The sequence below is a fragment of the Ascaphus truei genome, chromosome 10, assembly GCF_040206685.1.
Source record: "Ascaphus truei isolate aAscTru1 chromosome 10, aAscTru1.hap1, whole genome shotgun sequence".
NCBI lineage: Eukaryota > Metazoa > Chordata > Amphibia > Anura > Ascaphidae > Ascaphus > Ascaphus truei.
In genome coordinates, this window is record NC_134492.1 from 41,445,569 (window position 1) to 41,466,329 (window position 20,761).

Sequence of the window (20,761 nt, forward strand, 5' to 3'; positions counted from 1 at the left end):
AAAAAAAAAAAAAAATACTTTAACACCTATGACTTTCCTACATGCCAAACTTTTTGCCACATGAGACTACGCCTGACAAAGCTGATGGTGAAAAGTGTAGGGCAAGTTGGACTGCACCCAAAAGAACACCAGCGGAAACCATCCGCACCCCCAGTGTCTCAGAAGTGACGTCACAAACGGGGAGTCCTGGTGCAGGCGGAGGACAAATGGAGCGATTCTATTTGAAACACATCTGTAATCTATATGCACTTTGTATTTGGGAAAAATGTGTTTTTAATCATCATTTGTTAGTATCTAAACAGTATTACAATGTGCTCTCCTTGTACTTTTCTTTAGGACAATTAGAATCTAACATCTGAGACTCCTGCATGTCTACAAACAGCTGGCACACAATTACTGCTCCTAACCCAACTTGCAACACGTGAGTGGGTAAATCCACCTATTTTTTTTTCACTTTATAGTAGACAACTGTACTGCATTATATTTTCTGTTTCCATATCTCCTGGGACTATTTTGCACTTGTGTGTTTTCTTGGCCTCTGTGGAAGGGAGTTGGGGAAATCCCTTTGAAGGCACTGCATAGATCTTGCAGGGTTGTATTTTGAAAAATGGTGTGCTGCACTTTACTGATACTACTTCATACAACTGATACTACATGCATGTCATCTATTGGGATTCTTCCCTAAAATTGATATACACAGTTGTGGTTCCTTGCACGCTCTCACCCCCTTGTGGTTACATCTAAGGTTTGCAATTGGAAATAACGTTTAATAGGAACAATGCAATGGTCCATTTGTTTTGCACTTTTTTTTTTATATACACAGGTTGAGCCCCATTCATTTCAGACTAAGACTCCCCTCCTTCCAGACATCGACCTCCGTATGGGTGCCGGTAACCGCTCCGGCTAGGCTAGCTGATGTTGAAAGGTTAAAGCTCCCGCTAGCCACTAGGAAGCCAAACCTGACGACATCACAGCTTCCTATTGGCCCTAGGAGCATGGGCGCTTTGAAACTCCGCCCTTACTTGAACCCTGCTAGCTGAGCAGCTACCGGCACCCCCTACAGAGATCATCTCCGGAAGGAGGGGGTCCCCTGCGCTGAAGTTAGTGGGGTCCAGTGCCAGAGACACCCCGCTTCAATCCTGTAAAATTTCATAAACAATAAATAAATCACATCCTTGATCAGATCTTTAAAAAAGCACTGTGGGCCTTATTGTCAAGCTGTGCAGGAAGGTTATCAACCGTATGATTTAGTAAACATGGCCCACAGTGCTTCTCATCTAAAAGAAGTCAGTAGTGGTACTGCATATTTAACCCCTTAATAGGTGCAATATAAATTCTACGGTCCAGCTCTTTACAGCCAGAAGGGTTTGCACTGGGGATTAAAAGATGGGTCCTGTCCAAGCCGGGTGTGACCACTGAATGGGCAGGTACAGGGTAACTTGCGCTCTGTAAAGAAAATAGTCCAGATACTTGATGTTTTAAATTGTTTATTGAGAAAATACAAATTAATTATACCTGTCGGATTTAAAGATATGTAGGCCCTGGCTAACTCTCTCCCCCCACCCCCCTCCGGTGTAGGAGTACAGCAGGGGTTGGCACATACTGAACTGGTTCCTCTTCAAGAAATAATCTGGTCCCGGCTCCATATCCCACATCAATTCCTGCTCATTCAACACCAGGTCTTTGGGTTCGGACCCCAGCCGAGTAGTTTGAAGGCTGAGCAGACTGTCACACCAAACAGACCAAGGAGGGCAAAAGAGCCAATAGCTCCTCTGGAACGCTTTTTTGGATCTGCAAATGCAAGGAGGGTAAATATAAAAAGACCATGATTCGTTTATTATTGCCTTGTTCTAAACCCTCACCAGTAGTGGAGGACCTGCAAGATTTTGGGTCTCTCCAACACAGACATTGGTAAGATGGGGTGGTCACTTTCCAGGACTACAGAAAAGAGCCCAACGGGGTTATTCATGAAACGGATCATGCGATAGTGCTCCATTGATTACAATGGGAGTTTCTATACAATAAATAGTGCCCCGATATACTATTGCAGTTTCGTGAATAAACATCCAACCCCCTCAATTTAAAATCACAAAACTAGTTTGCTAGGATCTCAAAACGAGTAATTTACGAGAGATGTTTCCAGAAATATGCCATTTTATTTTCAGCGGTCACATTAGGAACCCACACTTTAAGGTTTCAAAACACATCCCTATCTGAAATAAACTCATGGAAAAACTTGTTCCAAAAGAACATGCAATTGCTTATACACAAGCTAAAAACCTGCAATGCTGGATTTGTAAAAAAACAGTGTGCATGAGCGTCAGGAATAACTCCAGATTACTCCTTGGGATGTGGGTATCCCAGGTAATCTGGATTTGTCAAACTCTGAGACCACAATTCGCCGCTCTGACCGTAACATTTTATAGATGGTGTATTGCTAAAAAATTAAAACACGCTTGTGTCAATTTAGATGTTGATCTTGTTGGACAACATTGTGCCAGCCCAGAATCCTGTTTCACAGGGGCAAGTACTGGAAGTTTCTGGAGAGAATGGACAACCGGCATCTACATCTAGAAGATATCACATTATCTACTCTGTTCTTCCAACATTTGGAGGTGTACAGAGGCTCATTATGAAGGTTTTATTTTGTCCATCTAGAAACCACATATGGACGTGCACTCCATTAATATGTCTAATTCTCTTAAAGCAGCAGTCAAAGCGGTCTTTTAAAAAAAAAAAATGTTTCCCTTTTATATATGCATCAATACAATCTACACAGTGATAAGTAATTAGCTAAATTGCTGATCGATCGGCAAAGTTTCGGCTTGGGGGTTCACTAAATGGCAGTCAGTGCAGCAGAGTACCAAAGTTCTGTGGGGAAAATCATGTGACCAGGCAGTCACTAGATACAATTGGTGCATTGCTAGAGAGGGCAGGGCTCAAAAAACAAACAAAAAAAAAAAAAAAAACAGTAAGTGTCCAGAGCCCGTTTCATAAAAGGAAGGGAATGCAACTTTGTAAATGGTTGCTATAGAAAAAAAAAAAAAATTAAAATAAAAACACTTTACATTCTAATACATTAAAAATGTAATGCAAAGTGTTTTTTCTCTTAAATGCTAGAAGTATTTTCTCAGTACAGAACTGATTTATGGAGGGGGGGGGGGGGAAATCATAGGAGATTGATTGGTCTGCAGCTTTAAACTTATTATTTATATGAATTTAGAATCTAGGAACTGAATTCTGAATGACAGGATGAGAAGGGAGAATACTCACCGCCTGTAGAGTACCCGTGGGCATACAGCACTCTGCCCACTATCCAGGCGGCTCCCAGTGCACTAGTGGTACGCTGGGAAAGATAGATGCGAGTTAAAAATGGTACTAACCAACCATTTCAAACTAGTACACATACGGTGCTCTATACGTCTACACAGGACTCCTGTTACACTACAAGAGACCCCTTTACCTTCCATTCATACTGAAAAATAAACATCTGTTTAATTATAAAAAAACAAACAAAAATGCAGTTCCTCCCAACCAGGTCTCACCCACACCACAAAAAGCACCGTAAAAAAAATGTACAATCTTTTTCATTTCCACTTCTGTGAGAAATAACAAAACAAAAAATATATAAATACTACACATCACACGGGCCCCAATCCTCTTACTTCTATATAGATAGATATATTTAGAGGGGGAAAAAATCCCAAAAACAAGCAGTATACATTTAAAAAAAAAAAAAAAAAAAAAAAACAAAAAAAATCATGCTGTTCATGAAGATTGAGAATTTACCTGCACACGCGTGTTTTTTTTTTTTTTTTTTACACAAGGTTAAATTAGAAATATACTGCATTTTAAATGGAACTTCGGGGCACTGTCTCCAACCCACGATTAGGTCATGATAATAAAAATTAAAAAACACAAGTCACAAATGACTAGGATAGGTTCCTTTGTTTATATATTTCCTGACAGTATAACCTAAAGAGGAATGGCTTAATATGAGGCGTATTAGAAACCGATACCCACACAGAAAAAAAAAAGCCGCGTCATATGGCAAGTGTTAATGACGGAAATAATTCATAAAGGCCATGTTAGACATTTACATTCCGCGACTGACATATCAGCCGACATAACTTGGACAGGAAGGGCTAAATATTAACCAAACAGGGACCTTTGCACATGTGGAACCGTCTACTGAGCCAATGCAATGAGGTGGCAGGGTCAGGAGAGCAAGTTTGGGTGTGTAAGGATGATAAAGTTATGGAAATACATTAAGAACCAGTTAACCATTTCCCATCCAAGAAGTTGAATTCCTTCCAAGGCAACTATACAATTTATTGTGATCGTGTCTATTTTTCTTTAAATCTGGAGCTTCGTTTTCGGCTTTCAACTTAATTCGCCAATATTCATTAAATATGTCTCTCTCCCACTAACAGCTAGTGACCTGGATGGTAGTAAACTTAGGGCCGTGGGACAACAACCTGCTTCCGAGGTTAGGATAAGAACAAGGGGTGGAGATTCACGGGCGGTGCTTTATTATATGGTCAATTAAACAGTTTGCCATATTGTGGACTACCCATGACCTTTGCACATCAGGTCACACGGGTGTTAAGGGTGAATCACACACAAAAGAGATGCACATTACACATGTAATGATGGGTAGCACAGAGGTGTGTGCGGGAGTGATCTCACTTACCGGATGAGTGAGTCCGCCAGCAGCAAGGAAGAACAGGAAAGGCGAGTAGGATTCCAAGCTGGGAGACAAAGTACAAATGTGAACTGCTGAATTAACTAAATGCTTCACTACCAATAGGTTATGGGGCACCTTCAGCAAAGGACATGTTACCAGCTACAACTGCCTCCTCAATAAGGGAGGTGTTAGGTGATGGACTAACATTTACAGTAGTTAACCCCTCTGCTGCTTGAGGTCTAAAAAATAATCTGAAGACCCTCCAACTGTACCAATTTGGCAGCTACGGTACTGGCTCCCAAAGCCCTGCCCCAGTTTCTGCTGCTGCTGCTGCCAGCTTCTCCCTGCGCCCGCAGGACAATCAGAATCTTCGGCGATGCCGAAAGGCTGCCCATGTAGTGATGATGCCCGTTCAGCCTATTGGCGTTGCTGAAGATTCCGATTGGCACATGGTTGCAGTGAAGAGCTGGCAGCAGTGGGAAACATGTGCCTGGGTCACCCCTTTGCCGGTGCCCTCTCACCCTGCAGCTGCCCCTGTAACATCAAGGTAAGGAGGGGCGAACAAAAATGTGGCTCAGTGGTGGTGGGGGGGGGGGGGGGCATTATGAGGGATGTAGGATATAAGAGGGTGTGTGGTGGCCTAAATGAGGGGTTGGGTTATTTCAGAGGTGTGGGTCTATATGTGGTGTGAGGGGGTAGATAGACACCTGTACCCTTTTATGACCGTGAAATGTTGGAGGGTACGACTCCGCATCCCGCTTATATTTTTATACATTTAAATCTAAACCGTACTAGGAGAAACTCCAACAATTTAAAAATAAACACAGAGCTGAACGATAAGGAGGGTTGGAGTTACCGGATAGAACGTAAGGCTTTATAGAAAGGGGACACTTGCATAAAACACGCTGTTGAAAATCTGGTATTACAGCATTCAAGTGAAAACGCTCATATTACCTGCTCTATGGTAAATATCATTTCACATTTAGATCCTAAAGCTTCTGACCAGTAAAATGACAAATTATACAGTTTTGTTAAGAACTGGTTAAGCATATAAAATTTATAATGGGGGGCGGGGGGGGGGGGGGGTGGAGAAGAGTTGCATATTATTTAACCCTCGAGAAATAATTACTGTGTGGGATTCTTGTTCATGGAATTCAGGTGTCATTTTATTTCATTCAAGATAATGGAACAGTAAAAAAAACAAGGTTAGGATAGAATAATGGAACCCCAAGTTTTGCTCAAGATAGGCAATTAGCGTGGCCCCCAATTACATTTGAGGTGAGCTTAATAGTGGGTTTATTCAACCACGAGTGATCCGTGCCCCACCCCACAGCTAGTGGGAAGGGGGGAAATTATGCTAGAGGATAAATAGCCCAAACCCTTTACAGAAGTGATGTTGAGGGGAGTGGGGAGCAAATAATGCCAGGAATTAGCAGAAAAGGTGCCATAACTCCATGTGTTTCTAAATCTTGAAGATTCCAGACTATAGGAGAACAGGACCAAAACGTGCATGCCAAACCAAAGAATAAGGTGTGCAAAGATTAAAAGGCACACACTGCCCACTTCTCAGCTCCCTCTAAGTGTACAGCCCACTTTGACTCAGAGCCTGGGAAAACAGAGGGAGAAGCCAAATAATCATGATTCATTCTGTTGAGACTTATTAAAAGTTGTATTTTCTATTAAAAAAAAAAAAAGTCCCTGGTTTGTCGATTAGTACTGAATGTAGGTGTGTATTTTATTTATATAGCGCAATTTATGTACTTAGCGCTTCACAGCACTAATACACGTGACATAATATAACAATGAGACCAAGCGCTTCAGACGACAGTAACAATAGGAGAAAGGAGTCTGTCACGAAGAGCTTACAGTCTTGGTCGTCCTCTGCTCTCCATCCTGCTCCTTAAGTAACGGAGTTAGTTAGCACTGAGACTCCAGAGAGAATACCCAGTGACTGCCTGTTCACTACAAAAAGTGCAACAGTGTGGCACTTCTCAGAAGGCAGGGAGATTACATAAGCAACGTGGCCCATATTTATTAAGCAGCGTTGATAGTCAAGATATCTGGTGCCAGAATACACCTTTGGCCTATTCAAGTTATTGAGCAGTATGGCATCTTTAGGCACCTGAAGGTATCTTTTGAGACACCACCACTTCATAAATATGGGCCATGATCATCCAACAATACAAGGACGTGCTTTCTTAGGGGTCAGAGACCGAAGTGGGAAGGTTTACATGGTTCTGAACCAAACACCAATTACATTTTGATGGAAACAGTCTTCAAAAGAAATGCTACTGAAGTTGAAAGACCACTAAAACTGAGCGACGCTGCCTTCAACTGGGTAAAACTAGAAAGACCTGTGTTTAGTAAGCTGGGACAGCCTTATAAAGCAGCTCTGGTATGAAGGCCTCCGCTATAGAATTAGTATAAACAAGAGTTCCTGACAATGCGCTAGTAAGACCGTACCACTGGAGCAGTGTTCAGAGAACAGAATGGCTGGTGTGCGCAGTGACAGACTCTACACATCGGCATTTGATCAGATCCTGAAGATTTCCAGCCACTAAAACTTAGAAAACATCCGCACTCACAAGACCAGTTATATGTTTACTTAAATCCTGTGTGATCCATGCTCAGTGTCCATGTCTTTCGATCACCAAAATACACGCGTTCCTTATTCTCTAACGTAGATCCTCCTTTCTAAAACCTTCAATCACCCGTTTGTAACTTTACCTCCAGAGTGTAGAGAACATAACTGCCATGGTCACCAATGGGGTTGGGGGCTACATACCAAAACGTTTTTTTTAATGACATAAATGTAAAGAGTTATTCACCATTGAAGTTTAGCAGACAACTGAATGCCGTCAATGTGTGAAACTGCCTATAAAATCAGATTTGCTCTCCGAAGTCCCTTATTGAACCTTTTCAGTTGCCCTATTGCTGTACAGGCTACATCACAAGAAAACACTGGTTTTCCAGGGGACAAACTGGGCAGAACACACCAACGGAGCACCCTCCGTTTACGTCAGCCGGTGGCAGTTATATGATCACTGCTGATGCGAACACATGACTGCTGATGCTGGAGGTCCTGTGGCATCCAGGTGCCGCAAGACTTCCGGCACCGCAAAAGGTCATCTCTTTTCCAGCACAGGTAGGCAGCTTCACATCTTATTGAATAGGAGCCAAAGAGCAAAACTCTACAGGCTTGCAACACTGAGTCTTGGTTGTGCAAATCACTTACGTGTTTTGATGTGCCCGCTGGATGCAGTTGAAGATTTTTCCAGTCTCTGGGTCATCACTGTACATGTCAGGGTACTGGGAACATAAACATATTGTCAACTCATGGGGCAAACATCACCAGTACATTCAACAAGGTCAACCTGGGCTTAGTTTGAATTCTGCTCGTCTACATTCTGTTTTAGCAGTGTCAGTGGGTCTCTCACAACCCGAATATGGTAGATTGCCTAGAACGTCAGCCCTTGGAGCAAAAATACATTACAACTATACCCCCTTTTTAACAGAATCCGGAGCGGAGAGTCTGCAGAGGTAAATCGTGCCATCGTTAGCGCTCGGGACTTCCTGGCCGACATTTATTCTGAATATGGCTGCCATCCAAGCCTTACTATCAAGGCTCATTAAGGAGCCGCAATGCTATCAGAGCAAGGAGGCTTCCCATTGAAGAACCCAGCAGCCATCTTTGATTTTTCCTTAAAATCAAAAATGGCCACCAAATCTTAACAAGTCCCACAGGCAAATAGCAAGCCTCAAAGTCATTAAGCTGAAGTGTCCGTAACTACACCTGTCGAATAATACAAACAAAAATTTGTATGGTTTATTTATGAGTGTTTTCACTTTCATTGTTCCCACACGCGTCACTCAATCCCTTTTTCAAATAAACCCCAAATCTGCATACAGGATTGATTTGGTGTAATCTGCATATGCCCATTTTCCATGACTTATTATAGGACCACAATTGTTTATACTTGTTGCCATTATCCATGTACAGTTTTCCGATGTAATTTTTAGCCATTTTCTGTTGGTGTATTTTTTTTTTTAATTATTCACAGATCAATTAATCAGATGGGCATTTTACTACCAATTAGGTGCATTTATAAGCCCCGTTATGAGAACCACATTACCTCATGAAATCATCAGATATTAAATAATTTAATCAATCTGGGGCGTCAGGGTTTAATAAAGCTACAATTTGGTTTTAAAAATACAATATATTCCAGAGCTTCAAAAAGAGGACTTAATTGGTGGGTTATCACATATGGCCTACTAAAAGTACAAGATGTGGTTTATGGAGCTGATGGAGTCAAGATAAGGGCAGTTTTGCCAGAGATGGGAGTAAAATATGACTCTTAACTTTATAAACAGGATCCTTTTAGAGCTACTTTCAGAGAAATTCTCTGGAGGGTACTGCAAGGTTCAGGGGGTGTGGTTAACAAAGTATTCAGCCAAAGAGTGACTATATAATAAAAAAAATTAAAAAAGAATGGTATACAGGGCTTGCCCTGGAGTTCTGAAATCAGATTTCAACAGAGGTGTGTTTTGGACCAAACTCGTGAATTCTCATATTTCTACACCAGTAACCTCTCTGGGGAAAATCTATGGCACATGGTAAAGTATTGTATAGGGATTTATGTTTTATCCTGTTATTTTAAGAAACGGTTTTGCATTTACTGTAATTGTATGTTCTTGTAATGATCTTTTTCTGTAACCCAAGCACTATTTTTATACACACTAAACAAATCTTTAATAAGTAATGCTTTGGGGCTCTGAATGAACTGTTGTACGCTCTGGAGAGAGTATTTTACATTTTCGGACACATTTTGCTACAACAGGTGTGTGCCAAGTGCATAGTTTTCTATATAAACAGGGATCTGAGACCCTGGCAGATCTTAATTTACATATTTTGCATAATTCTTGGTGGTGGAAGCGTATAGATATGATTGCAATTGAGTAAGGGGTTAATATTAACTGATTGAAAGTGTCTTCCACAGGAGAGAGGCGAATTGGCTAGAGTAGCCATGTTTTAACCCTGGCTGCATACCTAAGACACATGCTCATTTGTGTGTTGTTCTTGACAAATGGTATATGGGGACAGCTTGTTCATTTGAGACCTTTGCAATGGTGAAAAGTGGGACAGCTTGCGAGCTGTGTATTAACCCATGTCCCTTATGCAGGTCACGTGCCCACAGGTGTGCTGTATGTGACACCTCTGATAGAGATAGGATTTGAGAAATGCGTTAGGTGCTGTGCAGTGCAAGCAACGTTTGTCAAATTTCCTGTCTGGAATTGACGACTTTGTGACCGCCGATGTGGGGCCCCCAACTGACAGATGCTGGAAGGAGCGCCACACGAGCTGTCCAGAGGCTGAATCATCGCAGCAGGAAGCAGCCTACCACAGGACTTGTTGAATGACTTAAGAACTTCTGTCCAGTGAGTTTATTCATTTAGACCTTTTTAACCTCCCCAATACAATAGACCATTACTGTGCATGTGGAGGTGTTTCCGCACTTTTTTGCAGGGCCTCTATGTAAAATAATGGCGGGATTGAAGCTTTAACTTCCACATAAATCCCGAAGCTTTGAGTAGTGCGGCCGATCTCCTGGGGACCTCCCAATACAGATTCTGTTACGAAAAAAAAAAGTGATACAGGCATACCCCACATTAACATACGCAATGGGACCGGAGCATGTATGTAAAGTGAAAATGTACTTAAAGTGAAGCACTACATTTTTCCCACTTATCGATGCATGTCCTGTACTGCAATCGTTATATACGTGCATAACTGATGTAAATAACGCATGTGTAACAGGCTCTATAGTCTCCCCGCTTGCGCACAGATTCGGTACAGGTAGGGAGCCGGTATTGCTGTTCAGGATGTGCTGACAGGCGAATGCGTGAGCTGCCGTTTGCCTATTGAGCGAGATGTACTTACTCGCGAGTGTACTTAAACCGGGGTATGCCTGTATATATCTATATATAGATATACACACGGTATCAAAAATTGGGGAATTGCAGCTTTAAATTGACAAAGATAATTTGCAAACACTGCCTTGGTATCACTAATTGTAAATGACATTGCTGTAAGTTGCTAACCAGTAAACCGGACCTTTAATACATTTAACAGATACATTCATGGGATGCTCAGTTTGATCATATAAATACAGTACGATTTTCCAGTGAAAAAAAACAGATAGCGATACGACTGCCAGCTTTTAGGATAAACTATACTTACGTAGCCTTGTTTAGGCGTGAGAAAACTAGCCTGTAATTGGACCAACATGTTCACTCCTGGAGACAGGATTTAAAGACGGGATATTTCCACACTAGGCTTTTTGTTCCCTTTTATTGAAGCCTTTGTGCCTCAGGCAGTTAATAGGTTAATATTATGTTCAGGGCACGGAGGCTGTGAAGGTGGTAAAGTTAAATGCAGAGACACACCCCTGTGCCATACCCACATCATGACTCACACGCTCAGAACTGCCCAAGGATACCACTCTGAAAAAGAATGGAGAGAAAGCCTTGCTCCCGCCCCATGGAGCTCTGTTACTGCTACTTACAGTAAACGTGTGAGTTATAGGAGAAGACAACATAGGGGGTTATTCATTAAACTGCTATAGCACTGATCGCAGCAATCGATTCATTGGGAGTTTTAAACGGCATTTGTTACAGTGTGACTACTAGCCAACTTCTGGCTCAGCCTGTGTACAGCTTCCTGACAGCTACTGAAGCAGCCAAGGCTGTACTATAGCCTCAAAGATTTAGCTACCAATTTAGAACAATGGCAGCAAGAAACCTTGAGAGTTAGGTCACCATTAGGGACTTTGTGCTGGGCCACTTCAGGTCTTAAAGGGATATTGTAAAAGAAAGGGCCCTACTCAACTCTACACTCACCTCCACTTTGTACTGCTTGCGGGCCTTGGACACATTTATAGCCAGGTGAGCGATCATGACAAAGCTGGCAGCTCCCGTCAGGACCACGTAGCCGTACTCTTTGGATAGGACCACCATCTTGGATCTGCCAACAGAAATTGTCAAATGTTAAGGATACACGATACTAGTGTCGTTGTTTGCAAATGCACGAAGATAAGAGCAAACATGGGTCGTGGGTAATGAGTTATTTTATTGTGCTGTGCAGCCTTTTTATTACACATGAGTTTTTGTCTAAAACAAGTTGCTAGGTAGAATACAATATCTCCTTATTCGAAAACCAGTTATAAAAGGTCACTAAATAAGTAAAAACATCTTAATACAATGAACAATGTATATTAGGATACACTTGTATCTCCAAGTCTGAATATGCGGCAGAATACGAGGTTCCCACTCATTTCTGGGCATCGAGCCATAGGCCAATTTTGTCCTTGAATCTCCTGGTAGCCAACCTGATAGAATGTGCTTGTTGCGAGTGTCTCACAAATGAATGAAGACGAATGATTGCAGGAACACAGCATGAGACAAGACACAGACTTGTGAAGACAAAAACAGACAAAATGGATTCTGCACAGCACCAACCTCATCTCCAGAGACCCCCCCCCCCCCAGTCCATTTTATCCGTGTGTCATACATTTGTACAGTATGTTAATTTCAACAATATTAGATTAACAGGTTCTTGGAAAATGAACACACACACACACACACACACACACACACACACACACAGCTAAGCAGAATATAAATCAGTACTCCCTTTTCTAAACCAATCGTTATAAAAGGTGACTAAAATAAGTATAACTGGGTTAAAACGGCGCAGTAAAATGAACAAGGATTAGGATACATTGTATCCAAGTCTGTATAACTGCAGAATACGCGTTTCTCACTATATTTCTAGGCATGAGCCATAAACTGCCTGGCCTTGTGCAGGAAAGACCGGGGGTGGCTGCAGAACATGGTCAGAAAGCAGAGCCAGCAATCGCCGCTATTTCTTGAAATGACGCCCCACAATGCTTTGCATAACGCTACGCAGTCACCGGAACGGTGATTGACAGTTTTGCTTCCTATGACCGTCTTGCAGCAGCCCACACATCTCACCTGATTTACCCCTCGACGAGAGGATTTTCCAAGTCCTGATAATATTTTAAACAAAACAAATGACGCACAATAGGTAGTCAATAAGGTGAATCACTACCTCTATTATATATTATAAGGACAGGGACATATGGAAGAGGGGTAACTGCATTCCACCTCTAGTCCAGGTGAAAAATGGCGTCCCGTTTATATACCCCTAATGGCCCTCCCTGGACGTTCAATCCATGACAAAATGTAGAAACCGTTTAATTTGTAGAAAAACGGCATCTCAGTCCACGTAGCCCTGAGCTTACTGCAACCCTAATAATGATACGGTCACCAACCAGAGGAATTCTTCAACAGACCGTATTATAGTCATTGTCTCAGTCACCAGAAAGTGCTTATAGATACCCACCGCTGCCGAGTAGATCAGGGAGGCATTGTCCGGGCGCACGTTTCGCGTCGGTAAGGGTCAAACATAGTAGCGTCTGTTGAAGAACTCACATACAATTAACTTGCCTATGCACTGGCTGTAGATATAGGTGGCTATATCTTTTTTTGAGGTTGCAACAGGCAGATTAGCGCCGTACAGTGTACCAATGGGGGGAATGACACAGGTTTGGGGACCTATTTAAGATATGCAGATACACGGACGAGCATTTCTATCTTTGAAAAAAAAGATTACATTGGGATCTAAAACCCAAGTAAGCTGAAGCTGTAGGTGTAGCCGTACCTATATAAAAGTAAAGCCTCTGGAAGTTTTTTTTTCCAAATCTTCTACGCCCCACTGAGATTAGACTGACTGAACCTGTTTGGGTGACCTCAATTAACAGGTGAGTGCAACATGATGGGAAAGCATTCAAGAACTTGAAATCATGTGCCTAATAAATCATCCTCACTAATTCTCTTGCTCAACATAACCCATGAATAGGCCAACTAAAGTACATGGAATCTAAACTATCCGACAGCCAGTGGAACCCACAACACATTGCCAGCTCCTATGAGGTTAGGAGACCTTGTGTGTTTATGTGCACAAGGGGTTAATGAAAAATGGTCCACCTAATTTGTCCGCCACTTATCACAGGGCTTACAAATAAGCACTCGCTCACGTCCACCACCCCAAAAGCCTCACCCGACACACCAATAACACGGCCACCACCAGAATTAATTTAGGGATTACACCCAAGGAGACCCTGGTCAAAATCAGATAAATGCACAAATCCCCAGTTCGCAAAACATGTCCGAAAATTAGGGCAATCCCTTATTAAAAATACATTTGAAAAAAAAAGTACATTGGTTCAATTAGAGCTCAAACATAGCACTTGCACTATAGATTTAATATAACAAGGTGTTCATATTTGTACAGTAGGAGTAAGGTTACAGTTAATAGGTGTAAATTAGAAAACCTATATATTAAAAACACACAAAGTCCTGCACTACGTCCCCCAGGGGGTCACGAGGAGAGAATGTGAGAGCCACATGCAGTGTAACCCCAGCAGAAGGCTAACATGGTTCTCAAACAAAGTCTTATACCCCAAAATTCTTTAATGCAATTAAAAATAAATAATTAAAAGATGCGACAGGGCTGAAGGCATGTGTTCCACGAGTCACTTACCACTTCTCCCTAGCTATGGTTTTTCAGCCTGGTTCTGGATGAAAATAATTAGTTTATTGCAAATTTATTCCAAGTGTATAAAAGCTCAACAAGTGTCCCCACTAGTTAGTAAATGAATTGCATCAGCGTTATTCAGAATAACCTCCCAGAGATATTCATAAGCAATGTAATTGGCCCCTTGTTAACCTTGAAGGTGATAGATTTTCTACTATTTGTCTTGGTGTAACCCCAATAATTCCTATATCACGTCAATAAAATACATTCACCGTTTGCAGACTTACATACAGCATCACAAAGCAGTACATACATTAGAATTCCTGTCAGTCTAATGTGCAGAACTGTCCTTCGTATAATTCTTAGGGTCTGGTCTCAGTGAAGACTTGTCTGAAGTTTGCAGAGCATATAACCTCACCCACAGTAACACTTCTGGGTATCTGGGGCCCACTTGCTCCTCCATGGTTGTCATTTTAGTATAAACAAAGTTGATCCCCAATTAAACACAGGGCACTTCTCTAATGGGTTTATTACATGGGCCTGTCATTTAAACCATGTGAAATAGAATTTAAGTGCACAAAGGTTAACCTCTTCGTTACTATACTGCACACACAATGCAATCTATACAGGTTATAGCGTGACAAAGCCCATTAAAAATGTCTAATAAAAGAAACCTGGTCTCTTGATAAAACAACTGTCTCCTCATTGTCTTTCATTGTCAAAAGACAGAAACATCAATTAAGCATGAAATAAAATCCTAGTCCTTTTATTCTCCAGTATTCCCACGCTGCTAATCACTGCAGTATTTTTTATTCAGTATCCGATTTCATTTACTTTGCTGAGTTCCATCTGCAGCATCTTGGGATCCGGCAATGCAGTGGGATTAAATACTTGGCTAGAGACAGACACCTTGAAGGCTGTGAAGTGGCAGGTTAAGTGCTTGACCTTTCAGTGACTTTATAATGTTCAGAGAACATCACAATAGCTGGCGCACTGAAGGTCTTTTATGACGTTCCGTGAAGGTCACGCCATTATTGTACATGGCACAGCGGCCATGTCAGGAATTAAGAGTACTGCTTCCTTGCCTGACACCTGCAGAGCAGGTCAAAGCACTGTGAACACTGTCATGGCTGTTGCATTGCCCTGAAGATAAGATGTCCATTGCACTGTGCAGCGCAAGAGAAGGGGTCAGGGGCAATCTGTCCTAGAACCAAAACCCAGTGCCATGTTTAAAGAGGTGACATTTGGGTAATAAAAAGGCATTTTTTTTTTTTAAATTTCATTTAAACTCATGGTGAGCCGATACTTGGGGTGATTTGATTTCTTTTGGCCGATGTAACCATGTTCAGCAATTGCCATTTCCCGCTCTGCTTATCTTCATTTGCTCCCTGACATGGACAGGCTGGGCTAAAGGCTAAGCAAACTCTTGATTGACAAACAAAAACATTAAGGGGTCCCCAAGAAATGAAATTTGTAGTTCATGTCCAAAAAGACAAAAGCCTTTGTAAAGAATTTAAACAGCTTAATTGGCTTTGCTAAACAAAGCCTAACCCAAATAGCAATTATGCTGTTAAATCGTTTACAAAAAGGTTTTCTGGCCAAGTACCTTTGTGGTGCAATTCACACTTCATTTCATACTGTATACTCGAGTTCCACTAAAGTGAAATCACAGCCACGCAACACTTTCACTAACATTTTTAACAGTTGTCTCATAAATTTAGCTCTGAGAGTTTTAAAAAGATAAAATACCCATGAGGGCGTTGGCATGTTCCCCATTTGTGTACACACCTGCCTGTCACGTGTCAAACAGTGGTTTATCTGCAGCACAAGGACTCCAAGTAGTGACATGCAATGTACTTAGACTAAAAGTACAAATTCAGAAAGCACACCACAGAATCTATTATACAGACTGTCTTTGTCAGTAGCTGCTACCTGAGGAAAGAATGTGACAGTTCAAAAATAACAGTTTAGAAAATGGCAATGGAAAACATTTTTTCAAGAGTCCCCCCCCCCAAACGATGTACGTAACATTCCAACACAGAGAATAACGAAGATATCTCACAATGAAGAATGAGGCATGAGTTAAAAAGGAAAAGCATTGTGAAACATTTTGGTATCTGTAACATGGAACCACAAGGTCACCAAATCTTGTGCCAGAGAGAAATCAAGGTCAGAGAGAAACAATGTGTGATCCCAGGTAAATCAACACATCGTGCTCAGTTATCTCACCCTACTAATTAATGCAATAATCCCACTAAAATGCTTTTTCTTTCCTGAACTGGGGGTGGGGGCGGGGGGGGGGGGGGTCTCAGAAGCTCAAAGGGCCCCTGATGTCTGGAGACACAACCCTGTTTGAGGGCCAGCGGAGGATGAATGTGAAACTCAGATTCCTGATATTATATCATTCCTATTGCTAACCTGGCCTTATATCCGCATGAAACAGGTGTCCAGTTCTGGTTTTCCAAGTCACCCTAGGTACATATTAGTCCTAATTGTTAAGGTTTTAATCAACTTCATTTAACCTACTAAATAGGCAACCGTCCTTGGCACTCTTAGTCCTAGTATAGACTGACCCTTTAAAAGTTTTGAAAATAACCTTTCCTAAAAATGTTGCCCAAAGAGTTGGTTCTCATTCACATGGCTGGTACCTTCTTGCATTAAAATACAGTGGCACTATTCTTTAACTGCACTTCAACCCGTCTAATACATTTTTTCTTACATAGTGTTGTGTACGCAGAGCTGCACAAGGTTTTGCAGGCAGGACGAGCCCCTATAGAGGCACAGGGACATAGAAGATACTCGCCCATTCGTATTCAAAGCAGATTCCCCCACTCCAAAGGCAGTAACATTACCACAGTTACACCTTTTAACCAAAACTGCAAGTTATTAAAAGTATTGTTGTATTGAGAATCATACATCAGATGTGTAAGTAGACAGAAATGTAAGTGTGGTGCTACCAGGGGACATGGAATAACTCCCAAACCTTAATTGTTTCCCCAGAAAAAGTATACCCCCTGTATTTATTGTTTCAGCATTCATATTGCTTAAAGCCTTCTACAATGCAATCCATAAGACTTTTCCACAATATTTAATGTAGATTGTGGTTTCAATCGGACACAATTCCACTACTTCAAACCCCTTAGACCAATGTACATAGATAGTAATTTTTGGTTTTAAATGCTTTATATAATCCTATCAAATGAGTAAGTGAAACAGGGATATGAATAAAGCCGTAAAACCATGAAAAGATTAAAGACTGTTTTCTTTATAGAGAGGGGGGGAAAAAAAAAAGAAAAAAAAAGTACAATTACAGTATTAGCATATTGATGACAGGCTATGCCAGGGGTGCGCAAACATTTCCGTGCGCACCCCTGCCTGCTCCCTTCTGCGCCTCACACCCCCACAGCCCCACCACCCCCCCCCCCCCCCCAGCTCGACGTAATTTGACACCGGGTTACCATGACGATGGGTCACTGGAAGGGAAGGTAAGTGTTTTATAGAGGCTGCATGGATTAAATTTAAAAGCCTGGGGGGAGAGCGCAAGACCTCTAGAACTGCCGCGGCGCCCCTACTCCAGAAAATCTAGCGCCCCCCTGTCCATCCATTCACCTCCTAAAAGGACGAATCTAAAAATAATCTCCCAGAATGCACTTGACATCCCTGTCGTCTTCTGTTAATAAAATGTACTTATACCGTTTGCAAATCTCCCAACATGTCACTTAGGATGCGTCCATGGTATGGACGACGCGCGCTGAGCGATCAGACTGCCCAAAAGGCAGTGATAGTGTATACGGCGTGCGGGCGCACGGATGTGGGAGGGGCGCAAGAAATCAGTTAAAACGGATTTCTTGGCGCGACAAGCCGGTCACGAGCGGTTCGCCCAATGAGGGCGAACCAGCTCCGTGACGTCACTGGCACGCCCCTAGACCCGCCCACGGACGGCGCGCGCACCATGGCCAGGGAAAGCACCCGCTTTCCCTCAGCCTCTGCGCGGGCGAAGTGTCTATGGACGCAGCCTTAGATTGCAAGCTCTTCAGTGCAGAGTCGCCCCCTGCCAGATTTACTGCTGTTGGCGCTATAGAAAGAAAAGGATACCAAGTCATTTTTATGAAATGGAGAGAGAGAAAAAAAAAAGTGCTAAAATAAGATCTTGTGAGCTGAAGCTGGAGAATGGCTGAGGAGATATGCGAGGAAGTACTTATTCACAGAAGGGCGGTGGATTAGGTTTCCAACAGAGATGGTAGGAGCGAATACAGGGATATTATTATTATTCCTGAATACAGGGAATTCAAACATGCGAGGGGTGGACATAACGCTTTCCTAAATATACAGTAAGAGAGAGCCACTGATCACACAGGGTCTGAGGATTTTTACAGCAGAGAGGAGAATGGGCAGGCAAGGTGAGCCAAGAGGTTCTCGTCTGCCTTCTAAGGCGGTGTCTAAAGGGTTAATGTCTATTGTATGCACCTCCTGCTGCTTGTGGGATCACATGCCTTCAGGTTATGGGCTGTCATTGCAACACATCACAATCCCCATTCCATAAGAGAACGTGGATCAGGATTGAGGATATAATACCGGAAGCGTAATCACTCGGCCCACCTGCCACTACACATACATTATTTTATTTTTAAATAAGACTTCATTTTCCAAGCAGGTATAAAAAAAACACACCGGGAGTGTGAGATTAGAACATAGAACTGCCATGAATATACCTACATTTATTCAAGCCATGCAACAATTATATTGAAGTTGGATATGTTACATCTGTGTAATCTACAGTTTTTCCATATTTATACAGCTAAAATGTAATACATATTATTTGAACTGGTTTTTTTTTTTCATTAATACTATTTGTTTGGACAATTTGCTCACTTGCTTAGTCTGCAATTTAGGAACATCTCCATACAAGATTAAGGTCAATGGCAGGGTTATTACCAGCCACTGTTCGACCTTGTGCGTCAGTTCCAAGGTCAGAAGAAGAGGAGGAAATGTAGCCTGCAGTTGGACGCAAGAAGCTGCTTCTATGCAGTGTAACCCTTTCCCAGGGCAGGAGGGGGGCATTGAGGAAGTTACCATACTCAACCATTGAGGGGAATCATTGTCTAGCAACAATTAAAGTATCTCACTTACCTCGAGTTTCACCTTGTGATCCCCACAGCAGAGAACAAGCACACAGCCTGCTGTATTACACTGTGCAAGAAGAGGAGGAGACTCAAAGGGAAGCAGAAATAGCCCTGCCAAACCCCTCCCAACAGCCCTCATCCTGTTTTATTAGGGCGGCTTCCCATTAGATCCCATACAGTTTAAAGCAGCAGTTCCTGTTTATCATCATTTTTTTACTTGAAGAAATCTGATGCTCCGTTTGGGAGATATGAGCGTTTCAGATTGTAAGCTAAACGGGACAGGGGAAATTTTTGCGTCTGAAGTGGTTATTCCTATTATATCATGTCTGTTACTGCTGTAAAGCGCTCTGTACATAGATGGAGCTACAGTATATAAATGAAGATATACTTACAAATATTAAGTGTTTGGGAGGTTAAAGCTCCGGTTAAAGCTGCCGTTTTAAAAAAAAAAAATTCCATTCAATATGTACATCAATACAATCTGCACACTGCTCAGTGATAAGCTAAGTTGCAGATCGATTGCTTTGCTCAGGGTTATTTAATTAAGTTATTGCTGCAAAACAGTACCCACATGCAAAGTTCTGTGTGGAAGATGATGTGACCAGGCAGATACTAGATACGCTAGATGACAAGGAGTGGCTCAGTGAGTAAAGACACTGACTGACACTGAGATTGCTGCAGGAGAGCCTGGTTCAATTCCCGGTGTCGGCTCCTTGTGACCTTGGGCAAGTCACTTTATCTCCCTGTGCCTCAGGCACCAAAAACATAGATTGTAAGCTCTACGGGGCAGGGACTGTCTGCAAAATGTCTCTGTAAAGCGCTGCGTACAATTAGCAGCGCTATACAAGAACATGCTATTATTATTATTATAGATGCACTGCTAGAGAGAGGGCAGGACTCGAGAGCCAGAGCCTGTTTCAGAAGAAGTAGAAGGGGGTGTGACTTTGTAAATGGTTTCTATAGAAACAAAAATGCTTGCTCCATTAGAATACATTAAAAAGTCTTTAAAAATTGTTTTAAAAAAATGCTACAAGTATTTACTCATAGTACAGAACTGATTTATTTAAAAAAAAAAACAAAAAAACACGTAGGATGTTGCTTGAACTGCAGCTTTAATTTATTAACCCCAGAGCCCAGTGTAAAGATTACCATGGGAAACTCAGAACCTAGATGTCAAGGAAATCAGGGTTTTTTAACACACACAAAAAAAAACATTTAAAAAAACAAGATAGATGGTCAGGGGTCAAGTTACTAACATTGTGTGAGGTAAACACATACCGGCTTCTGGGGAGATTGCTGCTTTAAGCAGTGGTTGAAGTGTGATGTTATTAA

General features: G+C 42.0%; 2 protein-coding genes across 2 annotated transcripts in view; one reads left to right on the top strand and one right to left on the bottom strand.

Moving 5' to 3' along the window:
- ALDH9A1 (aldehyde dehydrogenase 9 family member A1) overlaps positions 1-20,761 on the top strand; it is a 99,086-nt gene that overhangs the window by 22,815 nt on the left and 55,510 nt on the right. The window lies entirely within an intron of this gene.
- Positions 1,471-19,578, bottom strand: MGST3 (microsomal glutathione S-transferase 3). The gene is made up of 6 exons (XM_075616808.1): positions 19,437-19,578; positions 11,588-11,711; positions 7,923-7,996; positions 4,694-4,751; positions 3,274-3,346; positions 1,471-1,791 (listed from the first exon to the last, which is right to left on the bottom strand). The coding sequence occupies exons 2-6, from the start codon at positions 11,702-11,704 to the stop codon at positions 1,670-1,672; spliced, it is 444 nt and encodes a 147-aa protein (XP_075472923.1). The 5' UTR covers positions 11,705-11,711; positions 19,437-19,578; the 3' UTR covers positions 1,471-1,669.